This window comes from Fusarium flagelliforme (genome assembly GCF_020744385.1).
Source record: "Fusarium flagelliforme strain FIESC 12 MPI-CAGE-AA-0113 chromosome Unknown B0J16scaffold_4, whole genome shotgun sequence".
Lineage (NCBI taxonomy): Eukaryota > Fungi > Ascomycota > Sordariomycetes > Hypocreales > Nectriaceae > Fusarium > Fusarium flagelliforme.
Genome location: NW_025763506.1, coordinates 805494 through 823761, shown reverse-complemented (window position 1 = coordinate 823761; position 18268 = coordinate 805494). Strand labels below are relative to the sequence as shown.

At 48.2% G+C, this 18268-nt stretch overlaps 5 protein-coding genes and 2 non-coding genes across 7 annotated transcripts; 3 read left to right on the top strand and 4 right to left on the bottom strand.

The window, feature by feature from the left end:
- Positions 1-56: 56 nt before the first annotated feature.
- B0J16DRAFT_362502 (uncharacterized protein) lies at positions 57-5058 on the bottom strand. Its single transcript, XM_046129814.1, has 11 exons — positions 3093-5058; positions 2951-3059; positions 2872-2911; positions 2771-2838; positions 2712-2716; positions 2260-2350; positions 1649-2195; positions 1485-1579; positions 1118-1431; positions 731-1069; positions 57-685 (listed from the first exon to the last, which is right to left on the bottom strand). Exons 1-11 carry the CDS (start codon positions 5027-5029, stop codon positions 145-147), a joined length of 4086 nt encoding a protein of 1361 aa, XP_045982471.1. The 5' UTR covers positions 5030-5058; the 3' UTR covers positions 57-144.
- Positions 5059-7227: 2169 nt separating this feature from the next.
- Positions 7228-9458, bottom strand: B0J16DRAFT_362501 (uncharacterized protein). Its single transcript, XM_046129813.1, has 3 exons — positions 8875-9458; positions 7850-8827; positions 7228-7801 (listed from the first exon to the last, which is right to left on the bottom strand). The coding sequence occupies exons 1-3, from the start codon at positions 9140-9142 to the stop codon at positions 7371-7373; spliced, it is 1677 nt and encodes a 558-aa protein (XP_045982470.1). The 5' UTR covers positions 9143-9458; the 3' UTR covers positions 7228-7370.
- Positions 9459-9516: 58 nt separating this feature from the next.
- B0J16DRAFT_t165 lies at positions 9517-9588 on the top strand. Its single transcript has one exon. It is a non-coding gene; the product is annotated as a tRNA-Gln (tRNA).
- A 687-nt stretch (positions 9589-10275) lies between these two features.
- Positions 10276-12279, top strand: B0J16DRAFT_122804 (uncharacterized protein). Its single transcript, XM_046121623.1, has 8 exons — positions 10276-10688; positions 10740-10894; positions 10953-11146; positions 11194-11301; positions 11357-11566; positions 11619-11715; positions 11764-11843; positions 11903-12279. Exons 1-8 carry the CDS (start codon positions 10404-10406, stop codon positions 12109-12111), a joined length of 1338 nt encoding a protein of 445 aa, XP_045982469.1. The 5' UTR covers positions 10276-10403; the 3' UTR covers positions 12112-12279.
- Positions 12280-13643: 1364 nt separating this feature from the next.
- Positions 13644-14590, top strand: B0J16DRAFT_414274 (necrosis inducing protein-domain-containing protein). The gene is made up of 2 exons (XM_046133434.1): positions 13644-14016; positions 14070-14590. Exons 1-2 carry the CDS (start codon positions 13694-13696, stop codon positions 14521-14523), a joined length of 777 nt encoding a protein of 258 aa, XP_045982468.1. The 5' UTR covers positions 13644-13693; the 3' UTR covers positions 14524-14590.
- On the bottom strand, positions 14577-17841 carry B0J16DRAFT_304055 (uncharacterized protein; the record flags this gene model as incomplete). The annotated part of the gene is made up of 3 exons (XM_046124704.1): positions 14577-16447; positions 16500-16898; positions 17061-17841. The coding sequence occupies 3 exons, from the start codon at positions 17839-17841 to the stop codon at positions 14655-14657; spliced, it is 2973 nt and encodes a 990-aa protein (XP_045982467.1). The 3' UTR covers positions 14577-14654.
- Positions 17842-18047: 206 nt separating this feature from the next.
- On the bottom strand, positions 18048-18132 carry B0J16DRAFT_t131. Its single transcript has one exon. It is a non-coding gene; the product is annotated as a tRNA-Tyr (tRNA).
- Between the last annotated feature and the right edge of the window lie 136 nt (positions 18133-18268).

Sequence of the window (18268 nt, the reverse complement as noted above, 5' to 3'; positions counted from 1 at the left end):
AACACAACTACAAACCTAATCCTGATGAAGGTTTATCAGAATACCGTCAACTATTGGCGTGTATTGTGTATATCTAATAATAAAGTGACGTTTTACTTCTATCTTTTGTGTACCCTTGTCTGTCATTCATATTTCTGGGTACTTTTATGTCTCCTCCACACTCATATCACCCAAGTTCTCAACAAGATTGGTCAACACGTGGGAGTTTATATCCTCTTTCCTCTTCACCACACTGACTGGCCATTGACTTCGTATAGCAACGGCCAATTCCGGCTCTTGGTCAATATCACCAGCCTCCAAAGCCATGGAAGACTTCAACAGTCCAATCTCTTGCGGACGCATGCTTCCTCGAATAACTCGAAATAGCGCCTGGGCTAGGTAATGGTTTCGACGTTGGTGGTATAGACCTTGAGCTACGAGGATAAGTACCGCTCGGAGGGACTCGATCTCTGAGGGTGGAGTGTCGCCGTTGATGGCACCTAGGGAGTCGTAGCCGATGATCATGAGTGGTATGACAATGAAAAGATCCATTGCTTCGAAACCGTGCCGGAGAAAGTAGAGTCTAACAAGGGTTTGAAGATTTCTCTTTGCGCTAGCTACAATCTGACGTGGTGATGGGTCCTCGTTTGTCTCTACATCGAGTAGAGGTTCGAACATCGTCAAAAGCAGCTGGTAGTAGAACATGCTGGATCCCATTAGTTGGCTTCTCTTACGGCGTTAGATAACTCACTGTATCTGTAGCTGTCCCGGTAGGACAATTCTTTTCGGTGTCAGGGATTCTGGAAGATTGTTGTACCAATCTTCCAATCGCCTGCGGAAATGATGAGCAAGGTACAGATCTACCTTGGAGCCTTCCGAGTAGGCTATATCGGAAAATTCGTTCATGATGATCCGGAAATGGCTCCTCGCCCGAAGAACTTCGCCCAGATATAGGGGAGAAAGGCCATGGTTCAAGGGGTAGTTTACCCATACTTCGCCATACCAGAATGAGTCTTTTGAGGGATCTGGTAATTTCCATCTAGGGGGCTCTTTGACGAGTGGAGCAAACATGAACGAAAATGCAGATAGGCTGTGAATGTCAATATACAATCAGAAGTCTTCAGGTGAGGGCACTCACGTTTCCCAGTTGTACAGAGCCCATGCAGTATACTCTCTGCCCCTCTGCAGTCTCTCACTCTGACCCACCACAGGCGTGTCAAAGATACGAAGTTGGCGAGCCAGCGCCACAGCTTGTACTCTGTAAGCCTGTCCGATCTCATCTAAACCGCAAAGGTTATGATATACAGCAAACAGCATGCCCGCTTGGATAGTCGTGATGCGTGGCACGGTTGCTTCCAGCTCCCACAACCTCTTTGCCTCAGCCATGAAGCGATATATCAAATTATTGGGATTCCAGTACTCAACGCGGTTGGAAAGTTGCGGATAGCAGACCTGGTTAGCATGTCAATGATTAGAACCTCAAGTGTCGACAATGATCTCCTTACACAAGCATAAGCAAGAAGAACGTTGACGAGAAGGGAAGAGCAAAAGCTCTTGCGTCCCGCTGATAGATCTTGCAAGAAGAGGTCCTTGTGGAATGCTGCTGTGAATTGATATTCGCAGCGAAACAGTACACGTAGCAAATCCCTCATCAGTTCATCGTCCTTACAGACGGTTGTCCACTTCGATATTTTCGCGTCAGTGAGAAGTGGTTCGACGACTCGTGCTGCATGGAAGGGCTTCAAGTAAAGGCTCTTTTGTTCTTCGGAAGTAAGTTCGGTGAGACCACTTGGTGTTACTAACTCCGGACCTCCCTTATAGGAGTAAATCGAAGCTGTCTCGTATAGCATAGACTTCAAATAAGGATTGTCGATATGATATTCCCTTGGCATACCTGCTTTGTAAGGAAACTCATATCGATATCGGGTTTCGGGTACAACAGCCATTTGGAGCAGAACATCTCCAGCTTTAGCCTGCTGAAGAATTGAGCCAACATCTGACCCCGTCCTGATTCTTTTCAAAACATCTTGAGCACCTTGGTCAGGCAGACTTTTCAGCAGACCAACAAGCTCTTCATAGATATTTGGATCCTCTTTTTCGTAGTTGCTTGAACCGCGATGGAGAGCTTGAGACCTAGTTTCTCCGGGCTTGGTCACGTAGCTACATGTAAGATTGCGATCGTGACAGCGACGACATATCGGTCTTTCACCGGAACACTAACATAAAGTAATTAGTTTCCCCTCAAGAACGGCGTAACTCCACGTGGATCAGGATCCATACCTTGACTTTATGCTTCCGACATACTTCACAAGCCGCAAGTACAGGATTCAGTCTCGGCCTAGAAAGTATCGGCCTCGAAACTAAAGCAGGCCTTGGGTGCGCCGGTAGAAGACGACGTGCTGGTCTTGAAGGGCCTGCAGCTGATGGTGGCGTTTGATTGTCGGCCATTGGTTGCAGCAGTCTTGTCGCGTTCTTCGCCCCAAGTAACCGAATTGAGTATGGCAATAACGTACTAGATGTCGCTAGCTATAAGTATCTGGGTAGTTGTCGGTGAAAATGACAGACACGGTTGCAGGATGATTATAAGGGATAGTAAAGCCCCGCGATATGCTTTTATCCAATCGGAGGCTTCGGAGTGTCGACGTAGATGTGACGTCTAATAGCGGATTATGCAATATTTACAGTACATTCCCATCATCAAAGCTACCTTAAGTGGTTAACTCATATCTCACAGTCCCTCTTCTCTCTTTTTATGCGTGGTATGACTGTTAACCAATCAATCGTAAGCCACGTTGGGCATAACCCGATCTCCAGGAGGGATCATCCCGTTAGTCGCCCTGAGTCTCAGAGTACTTCCATCTGCCGAAATGCAAAAGTTCTTTTCCATCACACCCACGCCTCCACCTTCCGAATTTGTTACATCGGACCCTGACTTTGTATCTGCAAGTGCAAGAGCCAAAAGATCAGGCACAGATTCCCATGAAGATGATGTTATGCCCGACCAGATGGACCATATAGAGTATGCTATGACGAGAAGCGCATAGACGTAGAAAACGGCCATGGCTCCTCGCATGGTCAGGCTGTTATCAGCAAAAGCAAATCCAGTCACCCACGTCTCCATTTCAGTCTTGAAGAATCGCTCTTTATCTTCATTCGACACGGCATAGGGACTTCCGCCTGGACCAAACACTTTGCCATCCTGGGGCATGAAGCTCTTCCACCACTCGCCATCTGGGTCAGCAAGCGCGGTGACAGCAGTAATGTTGGGGCTTGATCGTGCTAAGCCATTAGCTGCCAGTCCGCCAAGAATCGCCTCCAAATGTGCCGTAGAATTTGATCCTTTGCCGTCGGATGTCCACACACCGCTGTTGAGAAGCATTTCATGAATGACAGTTCTATTGCTTCTTTCATCCAACGGGTTGAGATACTTGGCAAAGCTAGGTGCAAGATGAACACGCTGTCCATATCCCGGGCTACCGATCCATGAACCTCCAAGTGCTGTTGCGATGGCACCTGAGAACGGCGGGTAGCCCTTGCTGGTAAGCGCGACTGCATCGCCGCTCAAGTCTGTAGTGATCCATCTTGCATCAATCATGCATCCGTAGATTTCAGCTGCTTGACTTGACTTGTTGGAAGGCACAGCTACTACCACGCCGACAGAAGTGTTCGCAATAACGGGCCCAGAGTCAAACCATAATACTTCAGGTTTCTTCAAGTCAGGAAGGACTTCCGATAGCCAATCACTGAGGAAGTCTCTTTCGACCTTCAAGGTTGTGGGAGGAAAGGTGACCAAGTCAGGAAATAGTATTGTCTTCGTCTTGTTGTCGCTTACGGACGTCAGCTCGCACCTAGTGTTGGTGATAGGAATAGGTGCGCTGAGTTTATGCGAGAGCTTCTGGAAATTATTGAACCTCGTTTGACGTCTCTTAGCGGAATCATCAGCCGCCTGTTCCCAATGCAGCGACGTCGTAACACAAGCCTCGGCCGGTCCAAGATGTGGCATCCTAGCAACTGTGTGATTGGGACTGTTCAAGTTGAACCACTTCTCTCTGACATCAACCACTAGATTGACCAGTGTCGAAGAATGGCCAGCTAGCATGATCTCGCTTGGTGGTCGTCTGACGAATAACCCATTGTTCACTTCGCCTGATAGCCGGAGTTTGGAGATCAGCTGGCTGTTGATGACATCCCATTGCCAAGAGGGACATAACTCGTTTCCAGTAACGTTACAGACTGAACCAATTGTGTGGTTTTCTGTCAACACGGACGGGAACATTTCGTCTCGGGTACCGTTGAAGTACACGAAGCTTCCGCCAGCTCTCCAGTCACCTTCCTGTGGCATCATCGCAACGGCACTAAGAGAAGAGGCTCCCAGTGCCATGATAGTACAGACGAAGACCGTAATAATGAAACCAATCTTCTTCCATGATTGTGAGAACTTTCCCTTCAGGATACTGAGAAACTCCTCAGACCACAAGAAGCTAATCTCAGATATTTGTTGCCCAGCTACCAAAGCACCATACGGCACAGACTGGCCAATGGTAAACTCATGCCGAATCATAGAGAAGACAATAGCATTCAGAGACAGTACGATGAACATCTCCATCAGCTTCGCTGCAAGTTGGATGCCCAATTTCTTCTCAACATCGTAATCCGGCTTCCCTTCAAGCTCTTTGCCGATGTAGTAATTCTTGAAGATATAGAAACTTAGTGTGATGATGCCAGCGATAGCTGGCAGGTGCACCAGAGCTGCGAGGACTGCGGTGAAGCGGTCTTTGACAATCGGTACTTGATGGTTCTTTTTGCGTGCCGATGCTTGGAGGATTTGCATACGCCATTTCTTGAGGATTGTCTTAAGGCGCCAACCTGCTGGTTTTATCTTCGTACTCTGGCTCTCCTGGGCAAAAACCGCGACATCATCCTTTCCGTTGTGCGCTCTTAACGTGGTAAGTGGAGTATCGTCATGGTGCGAGGGATCAAGCGAAGCATGTTCGTCTGAATTGACGGGCTCATACCGCGGCTGGGTGCTTGAAGCAATTCCTCCAGTCATGGCTACAGCTTCACTTTCACATAATATCTTGTTATCTGGTAAAGCAAACACAAAGTGGACATAACGGACATTTATTATCAATCGACTGCCTGCTTTTCCCGCATGCAACCATTATCGTCGTGGGGGCTGAAAAAGTGACAGGCCCTCGGCTTACATCCAGGGATACTTAAACCGCCAATGAGACGATCCAGAGTTTCTGCAACACAGCCTTAAACAGGGGTACTTTACTCGTAAATGTCACTCGATGATTAATAAACTGCCATCACGAGCGACAGCGTGGTACCCGCAAGGTATCGTAGGATTCATGTCACAAACGTGTGGTAAGCGCTAAGAAAAAAAGACTCACAGCCCTGTAGAAAAGAAGGGAATGGTGAAGATCTTCCCCCACTCAGGCGCTTGCTGTTTCTTCACCTTTCATACTTCCGAGGTGTCATTGCAAGGATCAATTTGCATGTCACACAACGTCGGATTTAATACTGGTTAGAGTACGTGTATGTTCCGATGCGCGGTCTAACCTGCTTGACTAACATACTTGCATCAAATAAGGACTTGTCTGATGGTAGGGCAGGTAAGCGAGTAATTTACGCGAAGACAAGGATGGCACCACGGCTCTCACGGAGATATTTTTACAACACTGTCGCGTGATGTGCCAATTGCAAACAAAAACTGTATCTGTCAGTGGTAAAGAGAACAAGCTACGGAAAAGCTATCTCAGGCGCATCAGAGTTAATACAAGGCATAAAGACGGTAGGGCTGCAAAAATTATTAAATGCAGTAAAACAAAGATCCAGCGCTATTAGGGAATTCAGGATCTATAGGATAAAAATACAAAAAGATTGATCAGTGAGAGAGCCGGCCATTCAGCCACTCGATCTCACTGCCCCCTCACCAACTTTATCCTATAGGTGCTTGATAGCCGACAAGTTCTAAACTACTACCGGTCTTTTCTTTAAGCCGAATCACTGAAGCGACCGTGACGCCAGCTGATGTCAACCCCCAAGGCTTTTCCGCCTTGTGAGCCTAAATGCCTATCGCGACGACAGGTATACGCCTACGTTCGTGCATTTTCTGGTAGCTAACGTCTTAGCCACTTACTCATGCGCGAACGGGGGATCGAACCTTCGCACAGCAGGTGGACCCATAGACCAGCACAAGAAGAGACATGCACCAACTATAAGTACTGAACTACATCTAAAAGTGGTTGCTACAGGGGCTTATATACCCGTCTGTGCTTAGCAGGGAGCTGTAATTACAATTTCAACCAGTTTGTAACAGATAGCATATCGTTATAGTTTGTTTATGTAGAAGGAAAATGTAAACGGTTGGAAACGGTTCCCATACTCTGTATCTGTACACTTGCTGGATTCCTGGGTTTTTTCTGTACAGATCGCGATCCTCAGCGTGGAATGCCTCCGAATACGCGGTTTGTTCGCTCCCAGCCTCTCTGTTTATGACCCTTGTCCTCCCCACCTTGCAGCTCGCTGAGTGAAAACGAAATGTCAGAGACATATAGGGTAAGACCGCTTAAAACGAAGCATTAATTTATTGCGAAGGACATTGGACAAGTATTTGTTGAATGTGAGGATTAATTATCATGGCATTGGAGTTTCTTCTTAAGTGTGGTTTAAATTGCATCCATTTTCTCTTACGTTTTGAGGTAAGGACGTGGCTTTCTTTCTGGTCACTTCTCATAAGTGCTCTCATCGCAACCTTACAGGGCCGACACCTTTACTTTTTAGCATAACTGTCTTGACCACAACTCGCATACTAACAGTCTCTGTTTGGCTTTATTGGGTCTTGTCAGTGAATCACCAAACATACCCGATCATCGACGAAAACGCGTCACAGCAACAAGTCCGATCCACAGCGGAAATGAGGCCCAGTTTTAATATCTCGAACACGATATCGATAACGCCAGCATTGACCTTCCATCAGCTATAAAAGTTTGTGTTTCCCTCGCCCTTCTGTTCGTCTTTTCTTTTCTTCTTCATACTTACCTTGTTCCGAGGAGGCCAGCTCATGAATTGGCTTCCTCAGTATGGAAGGCCTGCATTGCACATCGCGGAGTCGTTTCCATGCTCTATTGTCCTTCGGGGCCATAGGGGGCGGAATTTTTGATTTAACACTGTTTTCATTGTATCTTGGGCTTGATGCTTGAGTATGAAGAAGACATAGATAGATTCTAGGAGTTGGCTGTACGTTGATGTGTTCTCGCGCCCAGGTCGATGTGACGCGACGCGCTTAGGCTTGCAGGACAACCCTTGGCGCGTTAAGTTGTGGGAGACCTCGCAATTGTTTGTAATTCCAGCTAGCACACTCATCCCGTCTTAAATTTTATGCTCTATGATAAATGCACTCCGTATTGTTCGTTCTCTCTTTCAACTCGAGCTTTCCCAGTGATTATCGCCGCGGCCTGCTCTGAAAGCGCGTACAGAGGCGCTTGGATATGCGCACTCAGCGGCACAGGAATAATCGACGCGTCGACAACTCTGAGGCCTTCAATCCCTTTGACGCGGAACTCTGTATCTACTACTTTACCCATAGAGCAAGTTCCCGTCGGATGCCATGATGTGCCGCTGGTCATCGCTATCCTCTGGTCTAACTTCTTGTCATCGTCGTCCAGAGCAAGAGGATCCGCGGGCAGACCCTCAGGTACTGATTCGCCGATGATGTGCTCACTGAACTTGGATCCCAGCATGAACTTTGTTAGTTGGCGCAGTCCCTCACGAAAGACGTGTCTGTCCACCTCGGTAGCTAGGTAGTTAAGGTCCACTGTCAAGAGTTAGCTGGTTCAACTTCTCGCAAGACGGCACTTATCACCTTTTGGATGATCATCAGGTTTCGCCGACTTCAACGACACGGAGCCTCTGGACGTTGGCAGAAATGTTACCAAAGCGGTGGTTATATGCTCTGCATCGACCGGGACGCCAGGGAATGGAAGCTTGGCAAACATGATGATGTTTTCCAGAAACGTTCGCTCCTTGGCGAGCAGAGAATGCCTAGAGCTATCAGGTCGCTCACCTCCATCCTTCTCAATAGCTTGAGCAAGGCCGTCGCTTGCAATGCTCGTGTTGAAGATCCAATCGCACGGTGTACCTTGTGCATACTGGGGTTGTTGGAAGAGAGGATTCGATGAGCCAATGGTGTAGCCAGCTGAAGGATCGCGAAGGCGCCAGTGCTGGAAGAAGATCATGTGGTCGGTCAAGTTCTCGCCCACTGGCAGGTCAATTACTGGCTCAATTCCAACTTCTCGAAGGTGAGCGTTTGGACCGATACCTGAAAGCTGGAGGATCTGAGGGGAACGGTAGGCTCCGGCAGACAGGATGATGTTCTCGCCAGCAACGACGCTGCCGTCCGCCAGCTCAACACCTGTTGCCTTGACCTTTCCATCAGATTCCTGCACCACAACCTTGCGAACAGATGTCTCAAAGAGAATCTCAACTCCCTCAAGCGAGTATTGACTCGCCGCCCATTCACGTTTACCTTGATCTCTGGCTTCACAGATATATCCACGACCCAGGTTATTCCCAGTATTCTGATCACCGTCTGGTAGCGTAGAGACACCGAGTTCTTCCCAACCAGCAGCGGCCTGCTCAGCGAGTGGAAATGCGCGATTTGACGCCTTTGCGCAAGTAATACGCATCGGTCCGTCTTGACCATGCTGATCAGGATTGGTGTTGTCGAACCAATGTTCAGATTTCTTGAACCAAGGAAGTTGACCTTTGTAACTGTATCGGTCATCGCCAACGAGCGATGCCCATTCGTCGTACTCTATTGATGCACCACGGGTCCATCCACCTGGAGTTCATTAGCATACAGCCTTAACTCATCAAATCTTCACTTACCAGAGTTGATCAATGAGCCGCCGCCAAGGCCTTTTCCAGCATTCAGTGTAATTCGTCGACCACCCAGCGCAGCAACAGGTTCTGACTCATACCGCCAGTCTAGGTCGCCACCAAAGTTCAGAATTTGCATGTCTCGAATCCCAGGACGTTCGCGAGTGTCCTTTCCAGCTTCTATGAGGAGGATTTTGGCGTTTGAATCATATTCTCGCATGCGGCTAGCGAGAACGCAACCTGAAAGGCCGCCTCCTACTATGATATGATCGTACATTGTTGTAGAGCGATTTGGCAATGGGACTAAACTTCAAATGGATATGGGTCCGGACAGTTCAGACGGGAAGCGAAGTCTGTCGTACAAATTTGAGAGAAGACCTCACTTATAAGAGAATGGGATATGGCCGAGGCATGATAGTTGAAGCTGACGTGAGACAGAAAGGATCGTTGAGATTCTCCACTACTGTGCCGCATGGGGGGACAGATGTCTGGTGTTGGAAGACCCTTTTCGAGCACCAAAAGATGATCTTCCTGAGACTCGGACATTGAACTCAATGATTCCATGACGTAGAATGGCCCAGCTTGTTTTCGTCGTTGTAAATTTCTTTGATGGAAATTCTGAACCGTTTCAACCATCAAATCAGAAGCGTTGGTTTCGTGGTCTAACGGTTATGACTGCGGATTCTGATTCCGCCAGCGAGGGTTCGACTCCCTCCGAGACCTTTCTTTTTAGTTCATTAACCAACGTTGTCTGTCACTCTTAAGTCAGTAACGGAGCTATTTTTTGTTCAAGGAAACATCTATTCACAATAGCGTCCCTAAGTTAGTAGTATGCTCGACCCTTGAAGAAGTCGTGGTCAAGATAGCAAGCATTCCATAATTAGGTGGTCTCTGTTACAGCAGTCCGAGCCCTAGCTCACTCTGATGGTTATCCCTCGAAGGCAGGATCCATCCAGAACAGTGTCAAATTGCTAGCACGAGTTAAATGTAGTTGAAGAAGAAGCATATCCTAGCCGCTGTGCTAAGGATAACAATTAGAATACATATCTGGTCGCAGGTTAATTGGGCGTCCTGTCATACTGCGTACGATTGATCATTTTGCCCGAGCTCATGTGCGCCGGCTAGCAGTCGAGTTATAGCGCATTACAGTGAACCGGTCGCTGGAAACCTGCCCAGTCGCGTCCGCGTTTCCCTTGGCCTTCACCATTCTGATCAAATATGGGTTGAGACCTGTTCACGAAAACATTAACGGCATTAATTATAGGCAGAAACTAGAATTCATACACCACGATGCCTGTGTAAAGCCATTGTAGCTGGAGTGCATTCCCGAACCGAGCCTTGCTTCGGTAGCTTTGGTCCGAAAGATAACATACCCCCGCACTTTCTCAACAACCTCTAAATTTTGGCGATGCCAACCAGTACCCAGGCTACCAGACAGACACGGTTTGCGCATCAACTTTCCTTCATAACGATTGTGCGAGGAAGCCGAATTCTCCAGGAGCTTCTCGGTCATTAGTATATCAAGCGACACCTCAGAAATGCCGCGGAAGCGGGGTATGCCGACTTCCAAGACTTCTGGACGTCAAGTCAAAAGCAACCCAACAAATGGTAGACAGCCATTCTCGATATCTACCGCTGCGGCTGTCGCAGTTATTGCTATCGCGACACTGACTCCTTGGAAGTTGGGTTTCTTCGATAGATCACAAACCAAGACTATTGTTACCGACCTGAGAGGGCTTCCAGATAAAGCCCAGATAATCAACCAAAGAAGCTTCAACGTCCTGGAACGCGTTCCACCACCGAATGTGGCCAATGCTACAACAGTATAACATCTTTACTCAGAACCCCCATAACCAATACTGATGGAGTTACAGAGGTTTCTGTGGCCGGGTGTCACGCATGAGTCCCTCCTAGAACGACCTTTTCATGTCTATGAGGCAGAATTCCTGGACATCATTGGGAAGGATCCAAGCTTAACACTGCTTGCCACATCAGGGAAAGACCCTCTCTTCCATGAGGCTGTCGTATGGTTCGTGAACTCTTCCAATATAGCTATCTCACAAGCCAGACTGACACGAACAATGCAGGTACCCGCCCACTGAAGAAGTGTTCTTTGTCCAGTCAGCTGGCTCTCCAGATGCGGGAACCGGCCTAGACAAATCTTCTATTATCCAGAAGATTTCTTTGGCTGACGCCGAAGCCATGAGGAATGGCTCGCATACGCAAAGTGAGGTTGAGATAGCGATTGTTGACTCTGAGCCACAAGTCATGAACCCAAATGGTACATCCACAATCTCCTTTTATGTTGATGTACTGACTATATGGCAGGCGGAACAAACTACAAAGGCCAGATCGTCTTTGCAGGCGAGGGTCAAGGAGAGAACGTTCCTTCAGCCCTTTACCTGATGAACCCCGAGAAGCCTCACAACACAACAGGTAAACTCCAGTTGAAGAACGTGCAAAGATGCCATCGCTGATGTGAATATCCTAGTGCTGGTAAACAACTACTTCGGAAGGCAGTTCAATTCCATCAACGACGTCTCCGTCAATCCACGCAACGGCCATATCTATTTCACTGACACGATGTATGGCTATTGGCAACATTTCCGTCCCGAGCCGGGTCTGCGGAATCAAGTTTATCGTCTTGATCCCGAGACTGGGACTTTGACTATCGTAGCCGACGGCTTTGCTGCCCCGAATGGTGAGTTGGTCTAAGGGAAGTGGTCTAAGTGGGATGGATACTGACGAAGCAGGTATAACGTTCTCTCCCGACGGGCTGCACGCGTACATTACAGATACGGGTCTGAGCAACTCTCTATTCGGTTCAAACCCAATTAATCCTGCATCGATGTAAGTCCCCGTCTAAATCATACCAGATATTCTCTAACTGTGTTTTAGCTATCGCTTTGATGTTCAAAAAGACGGAACCTGGGACAACCGCAAGACGTTTGCATACGTGCACGCCCGTTTGCCTGATGGTACGTTTTACTGCAGTCCTCGACTCATCATAAAATTACTAAGCGTTACTGTTCTCTAGGCATCCACTGCGACTCGAAGGGCAATGTTTATGCAGGCTGTGGTGATGGTGTCCACATTTGGAACCCATCAGGGAAGCTTATCGGGAAAATCTACACTGGCATGAATGCAGCGAACTTCCAATTCGCAGGACAGGGACGTATGGTGATCATGGGCAGGACGAAATTGTTCTATGCAACTCTTGCTGCTTCCGGGGCTTCTTTGAGTTGATCAGGGAGCGAAGGATCGGGATGGCTGTGCTGCTTCGTGGCATGAGTGCAGTAACGTCAAGGTATCAGAAGAGCTAGCCGCTAAGAGCATAAGAGACGAAACAATTCAGTTATCTTATGCAAGCTTAGGCTAGCAATTAGGCTACTTTATTTCTGTAGCCTAAGTCTTCGAGGATAATTCTTCTGACACCCTACTGGCATGTTCATAGCGAGTTGTACCATCATGACAACGGCTTTCCTCCCGTGAAAGTCACTCAGGTCGTCAATATCGCACACCTTCCCCATTTGGTACTAAGATGGGGTCAAAGCTGGTGCCTAGATCGAATGGTGATGCCGATCAAGGTGGCCTAGCCTGAGGGGAACCTGGATAGACGTCGGCATATGTCGTTTTACAACCGACTCTGAGGGTCGATAATCCGATCAATGCGCCAGCCAGACGATTCGCGGCTGCGAATTGATCTTCACGCTCAATGCAGGGCGATATCAAAAGAACTTTTCGGTCCCGAAATCTCATGCCGATCCCAAACAGATTCCACAAGGCTGTGCAGCTGAGTGTTGATCAATCAGGGGTGATAACCAAGTTTTTGAATGAAACATAAGAATCCTTCTGTGACAGCGAAAAATAAGCTCATCTACCTTTCAACTGACTGCCGTGATGGCTTAGACTAGACTGGGATGTTATGAAAGGAACCCCTGTAGAAGTAAGCGGCTTTCAGACTTGGGATCATCGCTGGTGAGTGGAGTCGAGTGAAGACACGACTTGCCCGATTTGAACATTTCTTTTCGTCTCTGACGTCAAGTTGGATCTGGTAAGGCAGATTTGCTCGGAGAATATTGAGCTGGTATGTCACTGTTCTCACGATGCTCAGGAACACAAACTTACTCTGGACTCCAAGTTAGATCCCAGATAGAATGTTGGTGAAGAGCAGTGCTGTAACCACCTTTGATTCTGTCGCCTTCTGCTTATAACACGAGCGAAATTGAATATTCATGGCGTATAATGAAGCTAGATGGTTTTGTAAGGCGTCGCGTTACAGCGACAGTTGTAGACCGCCGACTTCACACAGCCTTACAGTTGCACGATTGACCCACGTGCTATACGACGCTGCGACGATCTCTTTTAGCGCTTCATCCCTTGTTAACACCGGGCATTAAAGTATTCACCGTTCAATAAAAAGCAAGGCGATGATGCAATTGACTCTGTAACGTTTCATGGCTGAAACGACACTCCACGTCAATTGGGCCCGATGCATAACGAAGGATTCACTTAGCAAAAGGTCTATCCCTCGCAGAATGAATTAAGGCATGCGAAAGTCCTGTGAGATTGTGAAGGAACTCGTACGAGGAACCAGTTAGGAAGGTGAGAAAATATTGTGATCAGCGTTCGTGCAACGTAATTGTCTGGGTGGTGCATTGGAGCTGAATGATCAGCAGTGTAAGGCTCAATTAACCTGTTCATAGATTGATTCTGATATGAAGGAAGATAACTAGATAGAACTTTAATGAACTATAAATATCCGAACAGATGCCAACCGTTCTCAACCTCATCATCACCACCACAACCTCATTCGTCAACCTTCAACATGCAGAACAAGCTTTTTACCGCCGCAGCCCTTCTCGGTGCCATTGCCTCGGTCCAGGCATCGCCCGTCTCTAAGCAAGTCAAGAGAGATGTTCTCACAGCCCTGCCCCAGGGCGCGGATGAGATTGAGCTCAAGTTCCAACCTTCTCTCGACTTTGACGGCGATGGTTGCTACCAGACTGCTGCTATCGACCCTGACGGCAATTTAAATCCCGGCCACGGAGCCACTGGCACGCCTCAGGGAGACTGCCGTGATCCTCATCAGTTGGAGAACTCCAACACCTACTCTCGCAAGCGTTGCAACAATGGTATTTGCGCTATCATGTAAGTCCTTCCATTCTATAATCTGAGCATAAGTATTGATGGTCGAACTACAGGTATGAGACATACTACGAGAAAGATCAAGGTGCACTAGGCAGCTTTGCTGGCGGTCACCGACACGACTGGGAAAACATCGTCGTCTTCGCAAAGGGTGACACCGTCCTCCGCGTTGCCCCCTCATGCCACGGCGGCTACGGAGGAGCCAGCAACGAGTTCCCCATCGACGGCACAAGCCCTCTTCTTGTGTATCACAAGGACGGCCCTGGAACACACTGCTTCCGCTTCGCCAATGATGATGATCGGAAAAACCCTGAGAACCCTACCGGTTCCTTCTTCAAGGCTCCTCTGGTTGGCTGGGACAACTGGCCTGATGTTGGTCTTCGAGACAAGATGCTCCAGAACTGGAGTGGTGGTGTTGGACCGAAGTTGGATGATGAGTTTGGTGATTCGCTTAAGAATGCGGCTGGTGATGGCGGCGTTGAGGGATTCGACCCCTACGTTGACGCGTAGATATTCTCATATTGACTAAACAGTGTATATAGTTTCTATACCAATATATGGCCCAGATTCAAGCAAGTGTTATGTTCGCGCCCATGAAGGGATAAGCCGCAAATATGGTGAACAATATAGGAAATTAAAACCTATCGAACCTCAAAGCTCCGCTGCAACACCCCGTCCGTCTTCTTATACTCTACCCTCCCATCAGTATCAGCGAACCTAAACAGACCATTGCACTTCTTCGTACCATCAGGAGAAACACTGTCAAACGCCTCCAAACCTTTCCAAAAAACCTTCACATCATCCATATTATCCAACACAAAAGCTCCCAAGCGCACAGCATACATGCCCCTCTCATCATCTCGTCTATCCAGAACCAAGCAGTGAAGAGGATTCGTGATCCTTGTCATATCAGCAAAGATGGGCATCGCAAAAGGTCCTTGACATCTGGCAGCCTCTTCCTCGAAGTCTACATCCCAATAGTTCTTACTATCAATGTCGATCGTCTTGCCCTGCCAGCCAGAACCTGGGTCCTTATTGACAGTATCGAAGTTGATTAGTTTCATCCCGTTTCCTTTGCCGAGTCCAGCGATTGGCATGACAGAGCCTTCGATGTAAATAGAGGAGCGACGAGCCTCCTTAGAACCATGGCCTGGATTCGGCATGGTCTTGACGTCGAGAACAGTTGCAAAGTAAATGTCTACAGGACTCACTCCTTGCGGTTCGATGAGAGCATCCTTCAGGGAACACCATGACCAGCTCGGAGCGACGTAGTCATTATATCGCTTGCCAGACGCCGGCGGGGCGAGTCCATCCAGCTGGAACCGCTGCACGTTTGATGTCGCTCGCCATGCTAGCTGCATCTCCAGACAGGGCCGCCACAGTCCGGCAATGGAGATATGTTGTTGTTTATCGTCACCAGCCTCTTGCTCTCGCGAATCTTTGCCGTGCTTGTTTGCTTCGATCTCAGACTCTGCTATGTGTTTGAAGGCGGAATAGAATGCATCAACTAGCCCACGGAGCGCTGCGAGCTTGTCTATTTCGCCAGCGACATGGGCTTGACCATACACTCGAACAACATTGCCCCAAGCTTTAAATAGGCTCTCGCGGGTAAGATGTTCCAAACCATGATTCCTCGCTTGCGTGATGAAAGACTTGAGCGCCGAGACCGGATCAGAACTAGAGGTTGGCCCACCAAGTGGGAGCCTCTCACAGACTCTCATCGAACCGCACTCAAATACGAGTTGCTCTAGCCCTAGATGTAACACCCGAGGCGCAAGGATACGTGCCTCGACAGTCGAAGCTTGCTTATTCACTGAAGAGCGCGACACAGCGGTCCACCAGTCGTCGTATCGCGAAACGCAATAGTCACCGGATGAAGGGCCACCCCATTCGCGGCGAACCCATATCGGAAGCCAAGAATTCTCATCCCGCGTCGAATGAGCGCCAGAAATAGGTTTCCCGTTATCTGAAGCGCTATGGACTACTAGATGGAGCCAAGAGTTCTCCAAGGCAGATGCCATACGGCTAGCTTTGTCTTCGGGGTCATCTTGAGTGATGCAAAGAGAGGCGATCCAGACATACTCTTTACCCAAAGTCTTAACCATTTCACATGCTGAAATAAAGCTTCGGGGGAGATGGGTTGTAGGAATTGACTTCTTGAATTTTTCGAGATTGTCCTTCGTCAGTCCCGCAGACGACTCATTGTGAGTGACTGTCAGGTAGTCGACTCTGTTAGGTACATCGGCACCATCGACAAGACGAACCTCCAGGGACTCGGACTCGCTGTTGAGATGCAACAGTCGACTTGGCTTCCAGGATGGGTCTTTCGTGACTTTGCAATCATTGTGGTCATTCTCGCAGCGTCTCAACCATTCCTTGATCAAATCTGTCTTATCTGAAGCTGCCAATGGATCGGTGTTCATCATGGTCGCAACTGAACGAACGGTTAGTCATGAAATAGTTACATAAGGATAAGGCATACTCACGTTCAGCTGGAACCACGTCAAGCTTCGCCCACATATGACCTTGAAAAGGCCAACAGATATACTGTGTAGAGGTCCCCAGCTGCCAATCATGATAGTTGATGAACTGAAGTTTCACGCCTTTTGGATCGACTGTGTTCTGCGCTAGAGGATGTTGCTTGAAAGCTGTGACTTGTCCATCTTCTTTCAATTCACGCCCTGATTGGCGCAAACCTTCCATCCATATAGCACAGTAATGGCAGTATTTCGAAGCCTCGACAAGATCTGCCACAGCCCGAGTACGGTACGGTTCACCATCCTCAGAGATGCGCTTCAGTCCATCGTCACACCAAGCGCAGAGTGTCCCATCTTTGAGCGAGAGATATTCCGGTGACTTGCTCACGACGGGTAGTGACTCTGAGGCTCCCATGATGATACAAATGATATGGCATGAAAACTAGAATATTGCTGAACAGCGGAGCCTCGTTAAAATATATATCCTCCGTGCACTTTCGTAGGATGGGGCGCAGCACACCATCTTATGCTCCTTCACGCAAAGTGGATCCACCGTGAGGCTGCTTCAACCTGCTGTGTCGAATGAGAATCCAAATCCTCTCCCATGGAAGCTTTTTGCATAAGTTTGCAGCTGTTTCCCCCAATCATTTCGAACACCTCCGAACAAGAAGGTGTCTGGCCCGGTTGCTTGATGCGGCCTGTCCATGAAAACGAGGTCTCGGCTTACTCGGAGGACCAGATGATTTCTGTCGATAAACTGCACGATGAGGGCATATCTTCCATCGATCGTGTCGAGTCTGTAGTGTTTCAGACTTGAATTCGTTGGAGGGTAAAATGGAATAAGTTCGCTTTTGACGTCGGGATTGAGCCATAAGACACCCATCAGAAGACCGTTTGGGTTTTGCTCATCCGCATTCTCGAACCGCAAGTATTTCTTCCGATTGCCGACAGGACTAGGATCGTATAAGTTGTCAAAGTAGTCCAGAGAGAAGAGCTCAAATGTGGTATCCAGTTCACCAAGATCATTCGTGTGGCCCGCACATTCCAAGGCTTGATAAGCAGTCTGTACCTCTCTCAATTTGTCCTCTTCATCTTCTCTGTTCCTTTCCTTCTGCTTTTGAACAAAATCGACTCGCTTCTGGAGTTCTCTCTTGCGCTCCTCTCGTTTCTCTCTCAATTGGTGAAACCACTCTGCGTCAGGCCCATTATAAGCACTAGCCTCACTGTAGCGCACCTCATCGAGATCCGAGATGTCTTCATCGAAATTCCATGGAAGAACTACGCCGTGAGACTTAAGATGAGGAGAAAGACGATAATACCACGAGGGTAGTGGATGGGCAGAAGTCGACATTGTGTCTGCTTTGGATAAAGACGTTAGCAGTTGAGAGTTGGAATGCGGGGCTTGAAGAAGCTTAGAAGTTAATTTCTAGACGAGTCATGCAGCTCATGGGCGGTAGTTTTATCAGCCGGCTGCAAACAACAAACAATAAAAAGTGAAGAGAGTGGTTAAAAATGATGATAAAATGAATTATTGAGAAATGCAAAAAGAGAGACGGTTCCCCGAAACCTGGATCGAACAAGTGACCTTTCGATGACATATAACAATTACAGTCGAACGCTCTTCCAGCTGAGCTATTCGGGGACAAGGTACTGGGTTTTGATTGTGGCTCAGCAATTTGCGCTCAGATAGCCAAACTCCTCTTACGGTCGCCAGATTACCGGCCGACCGCCGTTGTAATTGATTGTTTGATCCTCTTATATGGCCTTCACTGGGATCA

What these genes read in the sequence shown, in the direction of transcription:
- B0J16DRAFT_362502 (XM_046129814.1), bottom strand. Translation starts at nt 5,029, where the DNA reads ATGACTGGAGGAATTGCTTCAAGCACCCAGCCGCGGTATGAGCCCGTC. An exon ending in CATCATCTTCATGGGAATCT is followed by an intron (nt 2,912 to 2,950) that starts GTGCCTGATCTT and finishes GCAGATACAAAG; the next exon opens with TCAGGGTCCGATGTAACAAA. An exon ending in GTCGGAAGCATAAAGTCAAG is followed by an intron (nt 2,196 to 2,259) that starts GTATGGATCCTG and finishes ACTTTATGTTAG; the next exon opens with TGTTCCGGTGAAAGACCGAT.
- B0J16DRAFT_362501 (XM_046129813.1), bottom strand. Translation starts at nt 9,142, where the DNA reads ATGTACGATCATATCATAGTAGGAGGCGGCCTTTCAGGTTGCGTTCTC. An exon ending in CGGCTCATTGATCAACTCTG is followed by an intron (nt 8,828 to 8,874) that starts GTAAGTGAAGAT and finishes AATGAACTCCAG; the next exon opens with GTGGATGGACCCGTGGTGCA. An exon ending in ACCTGATGATCATCCAAAAG is followed by an intron (nt 7,802 to 7,849) that starts GTGATAAGTGCC and finishes AACTCTTGACAG; the next exon opens with TGGACCTTAACTACCTAGCT.
- B0J16DRAFT_122804 (XM_046121623.1), top strand. Translation starts at nt 10,404, where the DNA reads ATGCCGCGGAAGCGGGGTATGCCGACTTCCAAGACTTCTGGACGTCAA. An exon ending in ACAAGTCATGAACCCAAATG is followed by an intron (nt 11,147 to 11,193) that starts GTACATCCACAA and finishes ACTATATGGCAG; the next exon opens with GCGGAACAAACTACAAAGGC. An exon ending in GAAGCCTCACAACACAACAG is followed by an intron (nt 11,302 to 11,356) that starts GTAAACTCCAGT and finishes TGAATATCCTAG; the next exon opens with TGCTGGTAAACAACTACTTC.
- B0J16DRAFT_414274 (XM_046133434.1), top strand. Translation starts at nt 13,694, where the DNA reads ATGCAGAACAAGCTTTTTACCGCCGCAGCCCTTCTCGGTGCCATTGCC. An exon ending in AATGGTATTTGCGCTATCAT is followed by an intron (nt 14,017 to 14,069) that starts GTAAGTCCTTCC and finishes GTCGAACTACAG; the next exon opens with GTATGAGACATACTACGAGA.